Here is a 24,020-nt window from a genome sequence, read left to right as displayed (position 1 = left end):
AAGAGGGTGTGCAACATCTTTCAGCTGCTCCCGTAGGGGAGGATCAGAGCCAGCACCGCCAGGCTGAGGAACAGCTTCTTCCCGCGAGCAGTGAGAATGCGGAATTATCAAAAGAACAGCTCACACTAACCATCCAAGACTTATATTTTATTAATTTACATATATGAATATTTGTCCTGCATATGTATTGTTTGTCTGTATGTGTGTTAGAATGCTGTTTCATCAGGTTGTACGTGTACAATCAGATAATAAATGACATAACTCATAGAAGGCCCATTGGGTCCCTTTTCCAATCATTGTGCTGGGGAAACATCCTCCCAAGCTCAAACACCATCCTTCTGAGGACAAAGTGCCCCAGTTTATCTGTTCCCAACTGAGATCCTCACAACTTCCAGCAATAGATCCAGTTTGGAACAGGCACTCAAGGAGACTCATTGACAAGGAGCCATCGTGCAGGCACATTTATGCATTACAAATAATTCTCAAAATCTGAAACAAGTCATATGCACAACCGTGCAAACTGTCAGTGAGCAATGCTGCCTTCTACACAGGGAACAGGCAAGAATCGCCACCCTGACAGTCAAACAGTATGTTTTAGTGCAAAGGACATTTTCCACTCCAATGCATTTCCCTTTAAGGGAGACAACTGTTTAAAATGCACACAGTTAAAGTTGACAGGAGGTTATTTACATGTAAAAAGAAACACCGCTGCCCCACAGCATGCCAGTCACGAATACCAGGCAGCACAGGGCATTGATCGGAAACATTCGTGCGGCTGGTCTCCTCTAATCCACTGAATCATCTATTTTACTTTGGATCAAGATTTTCTTTTCTGTGTTGGAGCCCCTGATATTTAACCTTAGAGAATTGAGAACAGTTTTGGGCTCCTCATTTAAGAAAGGATGTGCTGATGTTGGAGAGGGTTCAGAGGAAGTTTACGACAATGATACAGGGAATTAAAGGGTATCATATGAGGAGTATTTGACAGCTTTAGAGCTGTACTCATTGGAAATTAAGAGAATGAGGGGGATCTAACTGAAACATTTCAAATGTTGAAAGCCATGGACAGAGTAGATGTGGATTCCCATGATGTGAGAGTGTAGGACAAGAGGGCACACTTAGAACAGAGATACGGAGGAGTTTCTTAGACCAGATGATGGTAAATCTGTGGAGTTTGTTGCCATAGGCCAGATCATTGGGTGTATTTAGGGAAGAGATTTATAGTATCTTGATGAGCCAGGGCATCAAAGGTTATGGGGAGTAGGGCAGAGAGTGGGGCTGAGTGGAAAATGGATTGAATGGTGGGATAAACTCGATGGGCTGAATAGCCTACTTTTGCTCCTGTGTCTCATGGTCTAATGTTGACATCTTAGTCCATCTGTAGATTCCATTGGCCTTTAAATGTTTTTATTTGTCTACATCCATTTTGTGGCTTGGTTTTATGGTTAACATAGAAACAGACCCTTGCCAACCAGGTCCGTGTCAACCATCACCATCCACTGCCACCAACCCCACTGCATTCTCCCAACCTTGCTTGCAGCTATTTCCCCCCACCCCTGTTCTACCAGTGAACTACACTTGGGGGTAACTTACAGCTGTCATTTCTTTACACTTTAAAACAAATGTAATAAAAATCAAAACGGACTAGAAATATCAGGGGGAAATGGACCACTTGAAATGGCGCCTCGGACAATTATGTATCCTTGGTCAACCGACACCATACAGAATTAAGCCCTCATGGTTATTTGTGGGATCTTTGTGTGCAGAGTAGGACAGATCGCAGAGAAGGTGGTCCATATAGAATTTGGAACTCCTCACTACTGACAACTTCCTGTTTGGACAGACTAAAGTCAATTTCATGTAATATTACATCACAATAAAGGAATCTGGAATCTTGAATCCTGAAATTCAAGTTCCAATCCTAGCACAGCAGCAGGACTGCTTTAACTTCAAATAAATCGATACTGTGCCCCCATCCCATCTTATTAAAGTCCACAGGTAGAACACTTTTTACATCAGCTGCAGCAGTGTGAATATACAATGTAAAGTAGCTGATGCATTATAGCACACATGTCAAACTCTGATATAATTATATTTGGCCCGCAAGATCATATCAAAAATGTATTAGAGGTGGCCCGCTGGCCGCCGTGCTAGTATAGCGCATGCACAGTAACCGCTGTGTCCCAGGGTGAGAGAGAGAGAGAAAAAAATCCTGGTCCTTGAAAAGTAGTGGTGGGTGGTTTTATAAACACACTGTCGTGTCCCCCCGCCCACCCCCCCCCCCACCGCAGCGCGGCCTGGCCGGTGTCAGGGGAAGCCAAGGCCGCTTCCCAGCGCCCGGAACCCCAGTGGCACAGCATTCCTTGGAGCTGCAGACGGAGTCGGGACGCCGGAGGGAAGATTGGGGCTCCCCGCCGGGCGATGGGGGCGCCGGCCGCCCTGCGCCTTCCCACCGGACCAGCGGCGGGTGCCTGGAGTACACGTGGAGAACGAGGCTGGTCGGGCAGGTAGGGTGGAACCCCCCGCCAATCTCGGGAGTGGCATGGGCTGGATCGGGATTAGCCGCGCTCACCTGCTCCTCCACCGCTGACCGGGATCCCAGCGCGGTCCTGAGCGTGGAGACTGCCCTGGAAAGGTCCTGGGACACCGGCACGGAAAGAAAAGGGGGTCCGGGAGAAACTCAGCAAGTCAAGGGTGGTCCGGGAGAAACTCAGCAGGTCAAGGGGGGTCCGGGAGAAACTCAGCAGGTCAAAGGGGGATCCGGGAGAAACTCAGCAGGTCAAGGGAGGTCCGGGAGAAACTCAGCAGGTCAAGGGGGGTCCGGCAGAAACTCAGGGGGGCCTGACCTCGTCAGGACCATTGTCCACTCCCCCTCCCTGCCGCAGGCCGACCTGCAACTCACGGTGACGGGGCCGCTGATCCGCCGAGATGCCGCCCTACAGCGAGAGCCGATGCCCCCGCACTGTCGTTGTCCAACCCGATCACCCGCAAACCCCGCCCTCCCGCACACAGGCCTGAGTAAGTATTATGAACTTTAATCTCAGGATAAAACGATCTTCCAATAGTTTCATGTCACAGTGATAAATATATTCCTGGTTAAAAATGGTCTTGCACCTGGATACAAGCTCATTAGGCATAAAACTTGAAAAGTGTGTAAATCAAAGGGTGTAAATATCTGTACCAATGGAAAAAGGGCATGGCAAATAACCCTGCTAGAGTTCATGCCCACAATCAGTCACCCATTTGATTGTTTCAGGAATCGTGTTATTCTCCCACATTCTCAATAGCCCTCAGATTTTACTATTCGACAGCACACTAGCAACATTTGACAAATCCTCTATAGAGAAATGTTATTTATTGAATATTTTATTTCTCATTTGTTAATGCTTCTGAAAAGAGTTTATCCAAAACTATTATTAAACATTTATTTTAATAAGAAAAAGTTTAACATTACATATGTTGAAAGAAGAGAAAACATGCAGATGTTGTTGAAAATTTTCAATAAATATTTAGTTCGGCCCTCGACTTAGTCCAAGTTTTTAATTTTGGCCCTCCGTGAATTTGAGTTTGACACCCCTGGATTATAGGGAAGGAAATGTGCAGTCTTTACATAGCCTCGTGACTTCATACTCATTGATTGATGACATTGGCATTTTGCTGTCTGTATTTCAGTTTGGGATGGACCCGAGATTTAATTACTGATGCTGCTTTGGGTCCAGATCCATGGATCCCTCAAGGTTGCCACTCACATTGATAGAGTGGTTAAAAAGGCATATGGTGTTGGCCATCATTAATCAGGGGATTGAGTTCAAGAGCTGCGAGATAATGTTGCACCTCTACAAAACTCTGGTTAAACCATATTTCCAGTATTACAGTACAGTAAAGATGTAGATGCTTTGAAGAGAGGGGAGAGGAGATTTGCCTTGAATGGGGGTACATGTCTTATAAAGCTAGGGGCATTTCTCTTTTGGAGTGTTGAAGGAGGAGAGGTGCGCAAGAGATGTATACAAGATCATGAGGGACATTACGAGCACCTTTTTCCTGGGATGACAATAGCAAATACCAGAGGATATCAGTTTAGAGTGAGTGGAGGAAAGTTTCTTTATTTGGAGAGTGAGGAGTTCCTGGAATGCATTCCCGAATGTGGTGATGGAGGCTGGGACCATTGAGGGCCCCTTTCAATCCGGACACAGCATCTTTCAGGAGGATCAGAGCCAGCACCACCAGGCTGAGGAACAGCTTCTCCCCACCAGCAGTGAGATGCTGAACGAGCAAAGGAACCGCTCACACTGACCCTCCGAGACTCTCATATTCATGAAACAATACTTATTCATTTGTATAGATGAAATATTTGTCCTGCATATGTATTGTTTGTGTTATGCCTGGTTGTAGATCTAAGTGTTTTACTCTGAGGATCAGAGAACACGATTTCTTCATGTTGTACTTGTGCAATCAGATGACCATAAACTTGACTTGGGGAAAAAAAAAGTAAATCACAAAATTCTGTAGATATGGTGGTTGAAGTAAAAACACAAAATGCTGGAGAAGCTCAACTGGTCAAACAGGGTCCTCCTTTATGTAGCAAAGGCAAAGATACAGAACCAGTATTTCGGGCTTGAGCTCTTCATCAAAGTATGAGAAAATGCTGGGAGGCGTCTGAGCAAAAGGGTGAGGGGGGAGAAGGAAGGTGGCAAAGGCAGGAGATGACAGGTTGAGAAAGGAGGGAGGGGACAGCAGCAATGAGGGGAGGAGGGATGGCTGGGTGGGTGGAAGGACTGGAAGGACAGGAAAGGGGGAGGGGGAAAAGGGGAAGTGGAAAGCAGTAAAGACAATGTTAATGCCATCTGGTCGGAGGGTTCCCAGACTGAAAGTAAAGTGTGGCTCCTCCAATTTTCAGGTGGCCTGGGTAGGACAGGACACAAGGCCACAAACAGACATGTAAGCACAGGAGTGTGACTTGGAATTGAAATAGTTGGCCACTGAGAGGCCACTGTTGTTGCAAACGGAGCTGAGTGAAGCAATCTCCCAATCTGTGACCGGTCGCTCTGATGTAGAGAATCCCACTTGACTGTCTTGGTATGATGGGGACATTCAAAAGACTCTTAGAAGTGCACATGGGCACAAGAGAAATAAAGAGTTATAGACATGAGGTAGGGAAAAAATTAGATTGTTGTGAAATAGGTTTGCATGGGTCGGCACATCATCGTGGGCTCAAGGGCATGTAGTGTGCTGCATTACTCTATGTTCTATTAATGTTGGTTGTATCAGTGAAGCAAACATCCCATGAGGCAATAAAGTAAAATGGCTGCAGCTTTTAACAGTGTGACAACGAAATCCATCATATTCGAGGAGTAACAGGAAAGTGCCAAGAGCAGGACTTTCTAAATACAACTTCCCTTTTCAACCGAAATAGGCAGAAGGACTTACCAGCTCATCAATGCGTTTTATATCATCAGTCACTGGGTTCCCAGTCTTGCATATAGGCCCTCCAAATATATTGAGCAGAAATAACTGCAGGCAAATCACGCTGTTTATCAAAGTCTGAAAGAGAAGGGCAAAAAATTAAAACTCAGTAATAGCGTCAACAACTGTTTTTGTACATGCAGAGGTATTAAACATTATGAAAAATTGTACACCAGGTGTTCCATCTGCAGATTTTGTTGCATTTTTTAAAAGCACAATCTGAAAATAGATTTTAAAAAACGTGAGGTGAAATGGGGCGATCTTCTACCTCAACATTCCTGTATTAACCCTTGATTACCTTCGTATTCAAAAATACATTAAAATCTCTCTTGAATAGCTTCAGTGACAGTATATCCACATCGTTCTTGGATACAGAATTCCAAAGATCCACAATCTTCTTGGTGAAGTGGCCTCTTATCTTTTGCTCTGAATGGCTAATCCCTTGTTCTGTCAGGGATTTGTGTACGAGGACATTCGGTTCTCTCCTAGCACCTTTCAATCTCTAAATAAATAGTTTTCTGTTCTTTCTGCCAAAGTAGATGAGCGAATATTTTCCATGTTACATCTGTCAGCCACATTCTTGTCTCTTCTTCTATACCACGCCACAGTTAGCGGAGCAGTTAGGGCAATGCTATTACATTGTCAGCAAACTGGGTTTGAATCTGGTGCTGTGTGTAAGGAGTTTGTACAGTCTCCTGGTGTCTGTTTGGGATTTCCTGGGTGCTCCAGTTTCATCGCACCATCCAGAAACTTACGGGATTGCAGGTTAATTTGGGTAAAATTGGTTTAAATAGCCAGAATTAGCTTCTACCACATTGTAAATAATTTTTTAAAATTTAAATTGATCCCCAAATCTCATTCCATTACCACATAATTCACTCATTTTATCAACACATCAGGTGACAGTGTCAACGTTTCAGATTCCTGATACGAGATCTCCAACCTGATGCTCCCTGGCCTGCTGAGTATTTCCATCTTGATCTGTGTTTGCCTAAGGTTTCCAGTGTCTGCAGTCTTTTTTGAACAGCAAGCTTGGTTATATTACAATTGATCTCTTCATCTGAATCAATGGCAAGGATGGTGAACAGCTGCTGTGTTAGTCTCCCAAACTGAGAATTTTCTTTCTATTAATCAATTCAGAAGGCACACGAGTAGGTTATCCTCTGTCACATCCAGTCTCTGATTTTGTTTCATGTCCTTTGGTTCCACATCAAGTCCTCAAGAAGTCAGCCATCATCATAAAGGACCCCCATCCCCCATGTCATCTTTCCGCTGCTCCCTTCAGGCAGAAGATATGGAAGCCTAAAGACCAGTACTTCTTGGTTGAAGAACAGTGAACAACCTCCCCTTGTTGCATTGATCAGGAGCTGCCCCATCACCTCATAAGGTCTATCTGAACTATTGTAATGCTATATCTTTTTCTTGCTCTACTGAATATTGATTATCTATGTAAATTCAATGTAAACTATTGCAGTATTTTTTCTATGAAGTACCAGTTCAACTGAAGCAAGCAAGAATTTTGGTGCACCTGTACAATGTCTATGACAATAAACTTGCAATCATTACCATTGCCGCAGTCCTTGAAGGGAGAGTTCTGCTTCAGTTGAAGCCAACTCAGTCCGACCAAACATCTTTATTGTTGGGCATCAGGGGAGCACCCTCAATCAAAAATGTTGATTGGGTCACCAACTGGTTTCACAAAGGCAGTGAAACCCAGCATGCACGTGTTCCGAGAGCAGAACAACTAATATATTTGAATTATATATACAGAATGCAAACAGAAAGGTCTGTGCCGACGTTAGCATGTGGGGAACAGCTTCTTTCCACGGGCAATGAGACTGCTGAGTGACCAAAGCTACATGCTAACAAATTACAATGGTCAGATCTGACAGAATACCCTCCCCTTCCCCTCCCCCACTCACTGGCTTCCCACGGACATAACCTGTGCCACGACTAGACTCAAAGCCACGGTGTTCTCCGTTTGCTGATCACCAGAATGCCTGGAAGGTCACGTGACCGAGACTCACCTACGCGGGGAGCATCAGCACTTAAACCCTCACCTGCCCCCATCCAAAAGCCTAATTTTCAACCTACCTACAGCCTGCACTTAAAAATCGCCATCCCTCTGTTCCAGCAAGCAATGAGTAGGATTTAATCAGCTTAATTAATATTAACTAAATACCTTTGAATTGCACAAAAATATTACATCATTCTTGCCTATTTCATATTACTATTTTGCTCAAACTATAGCTCAAGCTAAATCTACAATTGAAAACCACTCCAACTCAAATTCAATTATCACCCGTTTGCTCAAGTACAACCTGACAAAACAACATCCTCCAGTCCTTGGTGCAAAACCCACATCCAGACATAAAAGAAACACAGACAAACAATACATGTATACAAATAAATAAGCATTGTTAAATGAATAGGAAAGTCAATGTGGTTGAGTGTGAGCAGTTCCTTTGGTCGTTCAGCAGTCTCATTGCCCGTGGAAAGAAGCTGTTCCCCAGCCTGGTGGTACTGGCTCTGATCCTCCTCTATCTCTTCCAAAGGAAACCACTGGGAAATAGAAATAGCATTGTGCAGCAAGGTAGCCTGCTAATTGGAACCCCATCCACCACTTTAACACATCAGTTCCCTGCACCACTACACAATGCTGCATCAGCTACAGAATTCATTGCAGATACTTGACTAGGCTAATCCTGTTGTCAAGGTGATATCTGGCCGAGTTTGACTTCAAGGAACCTTGGTAAAGCTGCAGTCAATGGGTAGTATGGCAGCTGTTAGTGCTCCAGAGACCCAGGTTTATCCTAACCTCTGGGTGCTGCTTGTGTGGAGTTTGCACATTCTCCCTATGACTGCGAACAGAGGCTGCGGGAGCACTGGAGATGAATCCACAGACACTCAGTGTCTCTGAGGGCACTCTATGTTGCTTTTCTTTCTATCTTACTGTAAGGGGCACTGGGTGACACTAATAGCAACTCTGTCTGCCTTACAGAAAGCAATTACTTGTAATATTACATGACAACAATAGGAAGCTGGAATCTGAAAGTTCTGGAACATTGAGAGCACAACACATACTAAATACATGTTGAACGGCACTTCTATAGAGCTAGTTCACTGCTGGGACGTGTCTGCACTCATCCCAGACACACAGGCTGTCAAAGCAGCAGTGAATGAAACAGAAACCGGCCCATCAGCCCACCACATCGATGCTGACCTTTTTGCTCCTTGATGCTCATCGACAGGGCACTCTGCACAGGAGCAGGGGCACCATTGTACAACTGCACAAGGGATTGGTGTGACTGCACTTGGAGTATTGTGCACAAATCAGGTCACCCTGCTCAAAGCTGGAAAGGATCCAGAAACATTTCATAAGAATGTTGGAGGGATTGGTTGTCTTGAATTATGTAGAGGTTTATAAAATTATGAGGGGCATAGTTCAAGTTTTATATACGGACACACTCCCACGGACACTCTCCCACGGACACTCTCCCACGGACACTCTCCCACGGACACACTCCCACGGACACACTCCCACGGACACACTCCCACGGACACACTCCCACGGACACACTCCCACGGACACACTCCCACGGACACACTCCCACGGACACACTTCCACGGACACACTCCCACGGACACACTCCCACAGGAACCCAGTTATAACACGATGATTAGGGTCCAAAAAAAAAATGGATCGCATTAAAAGTGGGGTTGAGCTAAACCAGGGTTACAAAAAAAAAAGAATACAATACTTGTATTTGCAATCATCTTTTTTATTCCTTACAATCAACATTTTATTTCTTAAAAAAGCAATCGAGTCTTCAATGCCTGTCGCTGGCGGTGAGCGAAATCCAAAATGCTTCTGAGCTGGAAAATTTTTTTATGTGGTCCACATCCAGGGTCTCCAGCCATCGTATGCTAGCCTCGAGGTACTCAATGGCTTCAGACATTTTCGGGGGTGGGGGTGGAGGCTCCTCTTTGCCGTCCTCCTGTGGTTCTGGAACTGGTGCTAGAGTAACGTTATAGACGATCTCAGAGTCCATCAGATGCTCCTGTGTCGGCCATTCTTCATCAGCAGAGAAATACTGGTGAAAATCCTCTTGGCTAATTGGAAACAGCCTCTGCTCCTCACCCACCTCTTCCTCTGTGAAGCCCTAGAATTCTTGCTCATCATCATTATCTTCCTTGGCGGATTTTCGTGATGAAAAGGCTGGACCCAGACCCTTCTCCCAGCACTTTTCCACATACGAGAAGCTGACTGCTGCCCAGCCCTTCCCACCCAAGTGGCAAACTTCTTTAACCTTCATGCTTTTCAGACAGTCTTCCAGCTTTGCTGATTCGTCTACAATTCTACAAATTAATTCACATCTGTAAATCTGCTTGGACATGGAGATGATCCCCTGATCTTGGGGCTGGATCTTAGATATAGTGTTCTTTGGGAGGTAAGAAACTCCGATCTTTCTGTCGTGGCTTCATAGGTTGGCAACTGATAGGTGGGCGGGACAGTTGTCAAGCAAAAGAATAGATTTTGGCTTATGTAAACGAGTGCGGACAGCAGGGACAAAAGTTATGTAAAACCAACCCTCAAAGATGACACTGATCATCCAAGCATTGCTGCTATGCATGTATTTAAACTGTAACGACTTCATGTTAACATGGTGGAAACAGCTGGGCGACTTTCCTCGATTAAGTCAGTTTTTTATCCATTCTGCAATCTCACCTTGGATCTGATGTGATCTAACTTTCTAAAGTAGACTACCATGTCGAACTTTATTGAATGCTTTACTGAAATCCATATATACAACATCTACAACTTAGCCCTCATCAACCTTCTTTGTCACATCTTCAAAAATTTCATTCAGATTTTGTCCCAATGACAAAACCGGGCTGACTCTCCCTGATCAGTCCATGTAAGTGCATGTACTTCTTGGACTTGAAGACACAACTTCAATCCCCCACAGGGCAGATGGGAAATTTTATTCAAATAATTAAATAACACAGCTGACAGTAATCATGAATGCAAAACTATTGGACTGAAATAGTGACCTACTTTGGTCACTCATTTAGTCTGTTTAGGAACAGGTGGCTCAAGCCATGTCTGCTAATAAAACACTAGGATAAAGTTAATTATCAATTGGAAAAGTAATTGATAAATTAACCAAAATCATTATAGATTTGTTGATTATCAAAGTCATTTCTGTTTGAATTCTTTAATTAATTGGCTATTGACAAAATAATTGCCCAGATTCTCCAGTGGGGGTTGAAGGGGTGGATGGTGGCCAAAGTCTTCTTTGGCTTGGCTTCGCGGACGAAGATTTATGGAGGGGGTAAAAAAGTCCACGTCAGCTGCAGGCTCGTTTGTGGCTGACAAGTCCGATGCGGGACAGGCAGACACGATTGCAGCGGTTGCAAGGGAAAATTGGTTGGTTGGGGTTGGGTGTTGGGTTTTTCCTCCTTTGCCTTTTGTCAGTGAGGTGGGCTCTGCGGTCTTCTTCAAAGGAGGTTGCTGCCCGCCAAACTGTGAGGCGCCAAGATGCACGGTTTGAGGCGTTATCAGCCCACTGGCGGTGGTCAATGTGGCAGGCACCAAGAGATTTCTTTAGGCAGTCCTTGTACCTTTTCTTTGGTGCACCTCTGTCACGGTGGCCAGTGGAGAGCTCGCCATATAACACGATCTTGGGAAGGCAATGGTCCTCCATTCTGGAGACGTGACCCATCCAGCGCAGCTGGATCTTCATAAGCGTGGACTCGATGCTGGCCAAAATACTCTTTGAATAAAGGCATGGGATCCACCCAAGAGAGTAATCAGCTTTTCTCAGTTCTCATGAGGGCTTCTTTAACTCTGCTTCTCTCTCCATGGTTCCTGCTTCATTTTAGGTCTCTTGTATCAGTAGATGTCCAATTACATTAAAAGGGAAAATAGTGAAGTCCGACTCTGGAGAAGGGGAAATGCCCTGATCAAGAGGTCAGTGAATATGAATCTGACGATAATCAGTCATACAGGCAACAGGAATAAATGGAGGTCAATGGACTGGAGAGCTAAAAGAGAGGCTGAGATATTATTTTCCCTGGAGTGCAGGAAGCTGAGGGGTGATCTTATGGAGGTTTACTAAATCATGAGGGAGATGGGTAAGGTGAAAGGCCACAGTCCTTTTCCCAGGGTAGGAGAGTGTTAGCTTGCTGCTGTTCACCTGGCTGATACACAAATCCACTGTCAGATTCAGTTCAAAATCACATTTGCAGATGACACAAGAATAGTTGGCTCCATCAGCAACAATGAGGAGTCAGCTTACGGAGAGGAAGATGAACTGCTCATATAATGGTGTGAGAACGATAATCTGAGTCTCAACATGGACAAGGCAAAGGAGATAATGGTGGACTTCAAAAAGATGAAGATTGACTATTCTCCGTTACACATGAATGGAGAGAGTGGGGAATACAAAGTTCCTTGGTGTGCATATAAATGACGCCCTATCCTGGACCTACAACACCTCCACGTTAGTCAGGAAGATGCAGCAGCACCTAGGAAACTGAGGAGACCAAGGCTACTGGCCACCATCCAAAGAACAGTTTACAATACCACAATCGAGAGTGTTCTGTCTGGTTGCATCATTGTGTGGGAAAGTGTGCTGACTGATGGTATCATGGTATGGGGTTACCAATACCTCGGAGCAGAAAGCCTTCCAAAAGTTAGTGGACACAGTCCTAGTGTCTTTTGTAAACATTCTTTCTTGATTTCAATTAGAAATTCTGCCTGACCTACAGCAAAACTTCAGCCCAGATGTCAATGCAGAGAATCGTCAAAACTGTTGAGAAGATCACTAGGGTCTCCCTTTCCTCTATTGATGACATTTACAGGGAACATTACTTAAATAGGACTCCAAGAATTATTGAGGATCCTTTCCTTGCAGCATCTTTCACCTACTAGCATCAAGAACAAGGTACAGGAGCATCAAAATCAGGACTGCAAGGCTGGGAAATAGCTTCTTCCTGCAGTCTTGTAACTGAGTCAGTCATGCCAACATTTTAATAAAGATAAAATTTAAAATAAATATTTATATGTAGATATGATTATTATTTACTGTGTATTATGTATGTGTGTGCACCATGGCCTGGAGAAATGCTTTTCCATCTGCTTGTACCTCTCATCTGTTGCTCTGTGGTCCGACAACTCCCGTGGTCCAGCACATTCGAATCTGCTGCTGTTAGTACAAACTCCTTACAGACAGTGCGGGACTCGAACCCTGGCCCTGATCATTGGTGCTGTAAAGGCGTGGGGCTAACCACTACGCTAACATTGCCACCCCACAGTACTATTTCTTGTTTTAAGCTTTATTCTACCTTTGATATGTTTACATTAGGGGTTCCCTTAGGGTCCATTTCTGTTTTCCGGCATTTTCTGTGGTCCAGCAATGGCCAGATTCCAGCGTCACCAGATTAAAGAGGTACAACCTGAATATGTAGTCAAATGCTAATAAACAAATGTGAATTAATGCCGAAGTCCATAGTTTTATGGGGGGGGGGGGGTGGGTGGAAGTGGTGAGAAGATTTAAGAGACCTGAGAGGCACCTTTATCACACAAAGGGTGGTGGATATGTGCAATGAGTTGCCAAAGACAGTGGTGGAAGATAGAATTACAACATTTGGACAGGAGCATGAATGGGAAAAGGCTAGAGGGACACAAGACCAGCGCAGACATGGTCAGAATAGACAAGATGGGCCTGTTTCTGTGCTGTCTACTGCTTGAATTCAGTTCCCTCTAGAAATCAAGTCAGAGTGTTAGCTCATGATTGACAATAGTGGATTTTCCATTAAAGTTCAAATTTATTGTCGGAGTACATACGTGGCATTACATATAATCCTGGAGATTAGTTTTCCTGTAGGTCAGGCAGAATTTCTAATTGAAATCAAGAAAGAACGTATACAAAAGACACTAGGACTGTGTCCACTAACTTTTGGAAGGCTTTCTGCTCAGAGGTATTGGTAACCCCATACCATGATACCATCAATCAGCACACTTTCCACAACACATTTGTAGACGTTTACCAAGGTGTCAGAAGTCATACCAATCCTCTGCAAACTCCCAAGGAAGTAGAGGCACTGATGTTAACATCTGAAGTTGTGTCAGATGGTTAACTTCACCACACTGCATTTACCATTGATTACTGGAGACAGTTCTGAGGAGATTAACCAGGATAATGCCTGGAATGACAGGGTTGTCCTATTACAATTTGTTGAAGAAGTTGGATTTGTATTTGGAGTTTATAAGAACAAGAGGTGATCTTACAGAAAGATACAGGAAAACAAAACTCAAGAACCGTTTCCTTTTGACTTTTGAACAGACTCCCAATCCAGGCAAGATCCTGGTAAATCTCCTCTGCACCCTCTCCACAGCTTCCACATCCTTCCTATAATGAGGTGGCCAGAATGGAACACAATTCTCTAAGTGTGGTCTCACCAAAGATTACCATGACCTCTCTACTCCTGAATTCAATCTGCCTATTAATGAATCCCAGCATCCTTGAGGCCTTCTTAACGATCCTATCAACCTGTGTGGTGACCTTGAGGGATTTGCACCCCAAAATCCCTCTGCACAATTGTAATTACACATTTTTTGCACCAATTCCAACTATGAATATTTATTTATCTTTTTATTTATTGTCTTTTTCCTTCCCTTGCGGTATTTATCCTTATATTTATTATTTGTGTTATATACATGTTCAGCAGCAGTAAGCAAGAATTTCAGTGCATCCAAACTTTGCACTGCGTACGACAATAAGCTCTCATCATCATCTCATTCCAGGCTAATCTGGCACAAGGATATGCATGCCCAATTTTCCTGGGCTTAAATCCAGCATTGGTCAGCAAGGGCTTCATGGAAACGAGGCCTTGGCCAGTCTATCAATAGGAGCCTACCCAGAGAGCTCTCGTCCACTGGCAGGAGGTAAAGCAGGGGAAAGCGTTGAGCCAACATGTGGGTACTGGTTTGAAAACTCGATGGGACATCTCCCTGTTTCAATTTTTTTTCCCCAAAAGAGATCTGTTTTCATACAAAATTAAAAGCATCTTGAGGTCTAACAATTTGGAGACACTAGTTCAAATTGTAATGTGGCAGTTGGGGAAATTTTAAATCCTTTAATTAAAACAGCAAACATCATGAAGGATTCCCATCAGCCTGATCGCATTTTATGTAAAGTTGTTAGGATCACAGTGGCACAGTTAGCGTTGAAGTTAGCGCAACGCTGTTACAGTGCCAGTGAGTGGGACCAGGGTTCGAATCCCACACTGTCTGTGAGAAGTTTGTACATTCTCCCCATGTCTGCGTGGGTTTTCCCTGGACGCTCTGATTTCCTCCCACCCTTCAAAATGTACCAGGGATTGTAGGTCAATTGGGTGGCACAGGCTCATGGGTTGAAAGGGCCTGTTACCGTCCTGTATGTCTAAGTTTAAATGCAGGAACCGACAGATTTGGAGAAGACCATAAGGCACACAGAAGGAGCAGAAATAGGCTGTTCAGCCCTGCCATTCAATTATAAGCTGATCTATTTCCCCACTCAGCCCCACTGCCAAGTCTTCTCCCCATAAACTTTGATGTTCAGGCTAATTAAGAACCTATTAATCTCTCTCTTACATACTTCTAAAGACCTGGCCTCCACAACTATCTGTGGCAACAAATTCCAGATTCACCCTCTGCCTTTAGAAGTTTCTCCGCATCTCTGTTCTAAGCGGACATCTTTCATTCCTGAAGTTGTGCCCCTCTTGTCGTGCACTCTCCCACGAAAAGAAACAACTTTTCTCCATCTATTCCCTCCAAGCTTTTCAACATTTGAGATGTTTCAATGAGAATCCCCCGCCCCCCTCCCCATTCTCCTAAATTCCAGCAAGTACAGACCAAGAGCAGTCAAACCCTCCTCATATGATAACCCTTCCATTTCCAGAATCATCCTTGTGAACCTCCTCAGAATGCTCTCCAACGTCAGCCCAATGAGGAGCCCAAACTATTCATCGTACTTCAAGAAACAAGGATTCAGTGGGTGAGTTGAAACATGGGTGAGAACCACGCCAAGATCCCCACGACAGTCAGTTCTTTAACTAGTTTCTTTTCCATCAACACTGGCAGCCTTGAATTCTCCAGAAGGGAGGGTTCTTGTGGGAAATCACCAAGTGACCACGAATGACTTCCATTTATTTTCAAACGGGCCAGTGGAGTCTCCTGGGAGACATGTCATTCAGACCTTTAAACCCGTTCTCCCATTTAACAAGGACATGGGAGATAGAATTCCCATGTCTCTAACCAATCCCAAATTTAAGATTAACAATTAACCCAGAATCAAAAGAACATGAAGTTTAGAAAGTAATAAAGTGCAACTGCCAAGATTATAATTGACAACAACAATACTGCTAAGATTAAAGGTCAATTCACTGTGTGAGTGCATAGAAGATCATAACTCTGTGCAGGCCTTTGGCTCATGATGTTGCTCTGACTTGGATATACCGACTCTACATTAATCTAACACTTCCCTACCTCACACCCATAGGGAGAGATATTGCTGATGTTTCGGGCCGAGCCCTTCTTCAAGGAAAAATCAGGAAAGGCTGAAGCAGAATGTATCAGAAAGGCTCAGAATTCAAACAACGGGGGAGGAATCCAGACCAACAAAAGGTGTTCATTGATTGTGATAAAGGGGCTAGGTAGAATTTATCGGGTCTGAGTGAACGGAAACCGGGAATAGAGAGATGATGGGGGAGGGGGGGGGTTTAATGAAAAGCCAGCATTTCAGTGTTTAACTAATAGACCAGCAGTGCCGAATTAAGATACTGCGGGGCCTGTAGCAAATATTTTAAAAGGCCCCTATATTGTGCCAGCTGGTGCATGGAGGTTGAGGGGGAAGCCCCTACACTGAAAAACTCTCCTCCGCAGCGGGACAGGGACAGAGGATGTTGACCTCGCCATGGCCAGCGAGGTGAGGGAACGCGACCTCTCCCTGCCCAGCTGGCGGCATGCAGGATCAATGACCATCTTCATTACCCTGACACTGGCAGAGCAGTTCCAGCTGCATGAGGGATTATGGGTAACCAAGATGGTTACCAGCTGCACAGGCTGTGATTGTAGTTTAAAAAAAACACCAAAATGCTAGAGGAACTCAGCTGGTCTACAGGGCCGATTAATGTTGTAGCAAGAGTAGCAAATCTTACAGGCCCCCTAATTTCAAGGGCTTCTATGTTTATGTATTATGAATTATGAGAAACATTTTCATATTCATCTTTGTGCAATGGCTATGAGATACCACACTGATTGTCTATGTTAATAACCCCAATTAAAGGTGATCATTGGATAAGATCACTAACCTTAAATTTAATCGGAGCTATTAACCCAGACCATCACCGGCAGCTTGCACGATGGCTCAATGCAGGGACAATGGCCATCTTGGTTACCCATAATCCCCCATGCAGCTGGAACTGCTCTGCCAGTGTCAGGGTAATGAAGATGGCCATTGATCCTGCATGCCGCCAGCTGGGCAGGGAGAGATCGTGTTCCCTCACCCCGCTGGCCATGGAGAGGTCAATATCCTCTGTCCCTGTCCCGCTGCGGAGGAGAGTTTTTCAGTGTAGGGGCTTCCCCCTCAACCTCCATGCACCATCTGGCACAATATAGGGGCCTTTTAAAATATTTGCTACAGGCCCCACAGTATCTTAATCCGGCACTGCTGGTCTATTAGTTAGACACTGAAATGCTGGCTTTTCATTAAACACCCCCCTCCCCCATCATCTCTCTATTCCCGGTCTCCATTCACTCAGACCCGATAAATTCTACCTAGCCCCTTTATCACAATCAATGAACACCTTTTGTTGGTCTGGATTCCTCCCCCGTTGTTTGAATTTGAGCCTTTCTGATACATTCTGCTTCAGCCTTTTCTGATTTTTTCCCGAAACTTCGGCAATATCTCTGTCTCCTTATAGATGCTGAAAAGGCTGGCTGACTTCCTCCAGCATGTCAGTGTTTTTCATCACACCTATAGGTGCATGGATGTAAGAAAATTAAGAGGGTTCTCTTCAAATCTCTTGAATGTCCCCATTGTACCAGCTTCCACCACCACTCCTGGCAATGCATTCCAGTGCCCACTACTATCTGTGTAAGAAAAAAACTATCTCTGATATCTCTCCTCAACTTTCCTCCACTCACCTCAAACAGATGCCTTCTGGTATTTGCTATCGTTACCCCAGGGACACAGGCCCATCATAATCTTAATCATTGCTAATGTCACCTCACTTTTTGTCACTCCAAAGAAAAAAGCACTCTAGTCAACCTTACCTCCTAGGACGTGTTCTCCAATCCAGGCAACATCCTGATAAATCTCCTCTGCTCCCTTCCCAAAACTGTAATACGTCCTTCCAGTAATGAGGCGACCAGAACTAAACACTCTGCTCCAAGAGCAGACTAACCAGAATTTTATTGAACTGCATTCTTGAAACATTTTTTCAAGATTTGTTTTTAATACATTGTCATGTAATAAAACTGAAAATGTAATATTACACAAAATTCCCTTTCACCTGCCGCAGGGTAGGTAAAGAATTGTCATTAGAATTGCCCAGCGCCCCTTACTTGTAATATTCTTTAGGGTTAAGGAAACGGCGTTGGGAGCTGAACTAATTTTTCAAAGATTGTTATAGATCCGATGGGCTGAATGGTCTCCTTTATGTCTGGATGCTTTGACAACTAATGAACTCAATGTGAAATTTTAAAACGTCAGATCAGTTAGTGTGAGCATAAAATTGTGGGATTTCCCACCTTGTTCACTAACAGTCTTCAACAGAGAAAATCCACCTGAACTGCCAGGTCATGGCAACTCATCAAAGCCACCCCCCCCCCCCCCCCCAACCCCAACCCAGTGATTAGGAATGGAGAACAAATTTCAGCTTTGCCAGTGCCCCTTGAATGAATGAAAACTTTCGTTAACTGCTCATTAGCACTACATCGGAGTTTGCAACAAGAATCACCATGTGGCAATCAAAAGCAACAACAACTGGCACCTAAAACAGTAGGCTAGTCCAAAGTACTCCTCAGGAGAGACATCAGCTGATACTATGAGCTACACTAGGACACAAGTGATATAAAACCCAATCAGAGGTAGAGTTTTAAAGAGAAAAACAAAAGATGCTGGAATCTTAAGCAAATGAAGAATTGCTGTCGTTCACATGGAGGAGTGATTTTTGATTTCAGATTTTATTGTCAGAGTACATACATGACATCACATATAACCGAGAGTCTTTCCCCCCTCCCCCACCCGTGGACGAGGCAGAATTACTACTTATTGTACACAAGAAATGTAAACAAACTGACTGTGCAATGCAGAGAGAGAGAAAAATAACGTGCACAAGTCAGAGTCCTTAAATGAGTCCCTGATTGAGAGTTTGTTGTTGAGTCTGATGGTGAAGGGGGAGCAGCTGTTCCTGAGCCTGGTCGTGCAGGTCTTGTAGTCGGTTCATGGATTTGGGACTTCACTGATAAGATCAGCATTCCTTGTCCATTCTTGACTGCACCCCAGGCTACTTCAGAGCTAAACTTTGGAGTAATTGGAGTCATTATAGATCAGACCAGTTAAGGAAGGCAGATTTCCTTCCCTGAAGAACTGCAATGGAGTTTTACATCTTTCCTTTCCAGGCGCATCATTACCAGTTTTTGTTTAATTAGCCTTGAGTCTTATTTTTTTTTAAATTTAAATACCTATCTGTGCTTGGAGAAACATCTCCCAACTAACATACTAGGCTTGACTGTGGTATCAAGATTAAACTACCGCACTACCAGATCATTTATTTCAAATTATTCAAAGGAACAGTGATTTATTACCTATCAATAAACACAATCACTTTAATGTTCAATCCCTTGACAATTCTAACTGGCTCATTGCCCTACAGTGGAATGTTTTGGATGATTTGTCAACTATTATCCTTGGCAAGAGATGTGGCTAATTAGCCTCAAATATTGTTAAATAAAACCTGGTGTTGCCATTTCGCAGAAACACAAATGCTGGAGGAACTCAGCTGGCTAAAACATATTACAGACGTTTCAGTCCCGAGCCCTCCTTCAAGGTGAGTGAAAAACAGGCAGGTGCGGGAATGAAAAAGAATGCTGAGACCTGCTGAGCTTCTCCAGCATTTGTGCTTTTACTGCAATAACAGCGACTGCAGACCTCCACTGCTGCTAATCAGTTTTCCTCTTTCTTCCATGTGAGGCACATTGACGCAGCTGATAGAACTGCTACCTCACAGCCCAGAGACCAAGGTTCAAATCTGACCTCTGGTGCTCTCTGGGTGGAGTTTCACACTGAGACTGCACACACTGGAGAAGTGTTTAAGGTGGGGTGGAGGGGGGTCCATTTTTAAAAAAAAACACACAGGCTGCCAGAGTAGTGGTGGAAGCAGACATAATAGAAATATTTAAGAGGTCTCTTAATAGATGAATGACTATGAAGGGATATATGGAGGCAGAATGGCTCAAACTCTGTACACACCAGTCTTAATATCTTGCTGGCTCCACGTGTCCAACTGACCCTGGGAGGGGCCGGCTTGAGTCTATGTACAGGTCAGTGATTGACAGCCAGTCAGGTGGGGCCAGCCTCCCAGGTTGCTAAGCTATACTGTTCCGTGTTAATGTAGTTGGTGTTTTGAGGTTGAGACTGACCAGTTTGATTTGTTATTTTGGGGTTCAGCAATAAAGTGATGAAGGAGGCTTCAAAAGTTCACCCAGAGACTGAAAGAAAACACGAAAGTCTGCAGACACCACGTTTGAAGTAAAATCATAATGTTGGAGAAACTCAGCAGGTCAAACAGTGTCCTTTATATAGTGGTTAAAGATATACAACCAATGTTTTGGGGCCCCTGCCTACATTTTGCTCCCATATTCCATCTGGACACTCTCCAACCAGATGGCATTAACATCAACTTGTCCCACTTCTGCTGGCCCACTCCCCACCCTTCTTTTATCTTCTTTGCTCTAGCTCTCCACCCCCTTCCCTCTCTATTCACAAAGCCATTTCCCCCACCCCAACCCCTATTTTCTGGTGTTCCCTCTCTCCCCTTTCCACCTATTACCTCCTGCCTGTGGTCCTCCCCACACCCCTCCCCCACAGCATTTTGTTCAGGCACCCGCCTACATTTTGCTGATACCTTGATGAAGGGCTCAAGCCCAAAACATTGGTTAGGTATCTTTATCTTTGCTAATATAAAGTCCACTGTTTGGCCTGGTGAGTTTCTTCAGCATTGTATTTTTACCCAGCGAGAAAGGTTGGATTGCAGTCCAATGCATCCAAAGAATCAAAGGACTTAAATAAAGCAACAATAAAAAGCTCTCAGTCGTGAAGGATAATTGGAAATCGTCCACAGGAATCACAAATGACCTTCAAAGGAAACCATTCGTCCCAACCCAGCCTCTTTAACAACTTCCAACACAACAATGGAGTTGGTGACAAAAGAGGCTGCAGATGTTAGAATTCCGGAACAAAATAAAAATTGGAAGAATTCAGCAGGAAAATCAGCATCTGCGGAGGCAGAAGGTGTCGTGACTTTTGACCATAATGAGGAGCAGTGATTGATTAACAGTGAATGACTTTATAGAGGTCTATAAGATTATGAGAGGCCTAGATAGAGTGGGCAGCCAGTATGTTTTTCTCAGGGTGAGATTAGCAAACACCAGAGGACAGTGCTGGTCAGTGGGACTAGGAGGGTGGGGATTTGCTACGGCATGGACTAGTAGGGCCGAACTGGCCTGTTCTGTGCTGTAAGTGGTTATATGGTTACATCTGTACAAGGTGAGTGGAGGAAAGTTTAGGGAAAACATCAGGGATACGTTTCTTACACAGAAAGTAGTGGGTGCTCTGAATGTATTGCCAGGGGCGGTGGTGGAGGCTGGTGCAGTAGGGATATTTAAAAGACAGGCACATGGATACAAAAAAAAAGCTCATGGGTGTGAGGTAGGGAAGGTTTAGTTTCTTAGCATTGGTCGGTACAACATCATGCACCGAATGGCTGTTCTATGTTCCAGGTTCTATGGTCTGGCGGACCCCTCTCACTGAGTGATCCAAGCCAGTTTGTTAATCTGAGGTGCGGGACAGCAGAAGCAAGAAGGTCCATTCCAGATCTTAAAAAGTGCCTAGGACTGTATATTCAACTACTGTCAGATCCACACTGTGGAGCTTTTAAATGCTAACCAGAAAATGTATCCATTGACCAAGTATATTGTGCAATAAATGGGAAATCCCTTGTTAAAAGTCCCTGCTTTGGAAACATTAGTTGACATTACAAGTTGAAACTAGTTCAACAGTTCAAAGGGGGAGAACATCTGCTTCTAAATCACCAGCCACACAACCTCACGCCATGTGAACACGCTGCCATTGATGCATTTCTTGGATTGTGACCATTTATGCATTGCTGGAGAGATGACTCCAGTCTGCATACAGAGATCATCTGAACACCATGTGAAAATATCCAGGTCATCCACCTCGAAGTCCACGACACCACCCAGGACACCACTGCTCCCTCTGGCTGCATCATTCAGGGATTGTTCATCTGGACGCAGGCTTCAGTTTGACAGTTCCGTCGGCAATCTCTAGGCAATCCATCGACTGTCTCTATCCATGCTCCCCGATGTCTCTGAAAAGCTGCCGCCACATTTAAGGACCCGACCCACCTCAATCATACTCTAAATATAAATATAATTATAAATCACTTGTAAATATGTGTTATGCCTATACTTGTGTTTGCATGCCTTTAATCTAAGGATCAAAGAATGCTGTTTTATCCAGTTGTACTTATATAATTGAATGATAATAAACTTCCACTTATTATTGGAATTCATCCACTCTTTTGCCCCCCCCCCCACCAATCAGGCAGAAGATACACAATTCTCTGATTTCAAGGGCAGTTTTGTTGCTATCAACCTCTTGAAAGGACATCCCATGAGTTAAAAACAACGATCTCTTGATCTCACAAACCCTATTTCATCATGGCCCTTGCACTGTTTTATCTGAACCTTTCTCTGTAAAATATAGTCTGCAGTTTTATTTTTGCACTGCCTGTGGTACTCAAGCATGCATCGACTTGTCTGGATAGCATGTCAAACAAAGTTTCCCCACTGTACCTCGGTACATGCAACAATAAATGAACCAGTGGTTCTCAACCACTTTTCCCCCTCCATTCATATACAACCTTAAGTCTTCTTTGGCTTGGCTTCGCGGACGAAGATTTATGGAGGGGGTAAAAAAGTCCACGTCAGCTGCAGGCTCGTTTGTGGCTGACCAGTCCGATGCGGGACAGGCAGACACGATTGCAGCGGTTGCAAGGGAAAATTGGTTGGTTGGGGTTGGGTGTTGGGTTTTTCCTCCTTTGCCTTTTGTCAGTGAGGTGGGCTCTGCGGTCTTCTTCAAAGGAGGCTGCTGCCCGCCAAACTGTGAGGCGCCAAGATGCACGGTTTGAGGCGTTATCAGCCCACTGGCGGTGGTCAATGTGGCAGGCACCAAGAGATTTCTTTAGGCAGTCCTTGTACCTTTTCTTTGGTGCACCTCTGTCACGGTGGCCAGTGGAGAGCTCGCCATATAATACGATCTTGGGAAGGCGATGGTCCTCCATTCTGGAGACGTGACCCATCCAGCGCAGCTGGATCTTCAGCAGCGTGGACTCGATGCTGTCGACCTCTGCCATCTCGAGTACCTCGACGTTAGGGGTGTGAGCGTTCCAATGGATGTTGAGGATGGAGCGGAGACAACGCTGGTGGAAGCGTTCTAGGAGCCGTAGGTGGTGCCGGTAGAGGACCCATGATTCGGAGCCGAACAGGAGTGTGGGTATGACAACGGCTCTGTATACGCTTATCTTTGTGAGGTTTTTCAGTACCGCACGGATGGCAGTCTCTTCAATCTGAGGCGCCTGCAAGCTCACACCAAGACACAAGAGAAACTTGTCCGTGAACTACTCTTTGCAGATGATGCCGCTTTAGTTGCCCATTCAGAGCCAGCTCTTCAGCGCTTGACGTCCTGCTTTGCGGAAACTGCCAAAATGTTTGGCCTGGAAGTCAGCCTGAAGAAAACTGAGGTCCTCCATCAGCCAGCTCCCCACCATGACTACCAGCCCCCCACATCTCCATCGGGCACACAAAACTCAAAACGGTCAACCAGTTTACCTATCTCGGCTGCACCATTTCATCAGATGCAAGGATCGACAATGAGATAGACAACAGACTCGCCAAGGCAAATAGCGCCTTTGGAAGACTACACAAAAGAGTCTGGAAAAACAACCTTAAGTAATCCCTTACTAACCACCGAGTATTTATGGCATCCTATGGGACTTCTGTTACAACAGCAACTGGCAGCTTTGCTGCACCTGGCAAATCCTAACAGACGGTAATTAGATGAATATTAACACTGAGATATGTAGGGAGATGTTAGATCAGGGGACCTAAAGGTTGAGACAAAGGGGTAGGAGTAATCAAGATTCTTTTAATGTCATGTACAGAGCATATATTACACAAAATTGCTTTCTGTAAGACAAAGAGTCGC

General features: G+C 44.6%; 1 protein-coding gene and 1 long non-coding RNA gene across 5 annotated transcripts in view; one reads left to right on the top strand and one right to left on the bottom strand.

The window, feature by feature from the left end:
• The window catches only part of kitlga (kit ligand a), a 113,675-nt gene that overhangs the window by 74,904 nt on the left and 14,751 nt on the right, over positions 1-24,020 (bottom strand). For all 4 annotated transcript variants that reach the window (XM_069904303.1, XM_069904305.1, XM_069904306.1 and 1 more), the window contains one exon: positions 5,428-5,541. In XM_069904303.1, the coding sequence (XP_069760404.1) occupies positions 5,428-5,541 (114 nt within the window). The remainder of the gene's footprint in view (positions 1-5,427; positions 5,542-24,020) is intronic.
• Positions 1,928-21,708, top strand: LOC138746237 (uncharacterized). Its single transcript, XR_011346814.1, has 4 exons — positions 1,928-1,998; positions 14,276-14,416; positions 15,411-15,506; positions 21,515-21,708. It is a non-coding gene; the product is annotated as an uncharacterized lncRNA (long non-coding RNA).

Source organism: Narcine bancroftii, chromosome 11 (assembly GCF_036971445.1).
Source record: "Narcine bancroftii isolate sNarBan1 chromosome 11, sNarBan1.hap1, whole genome shotgun sequence".
Lineage (NCBI taxonomy): Eukaryota > Metazoa > Chordata > Chondrichthyes > Torpediniformes > Narcinidae > Narcine > Narcine bancroftii.
Note: the sequence above shows the minus strand (reverse complement) of the source record. Positions and strands in the feature narration are given on the sequence as shown.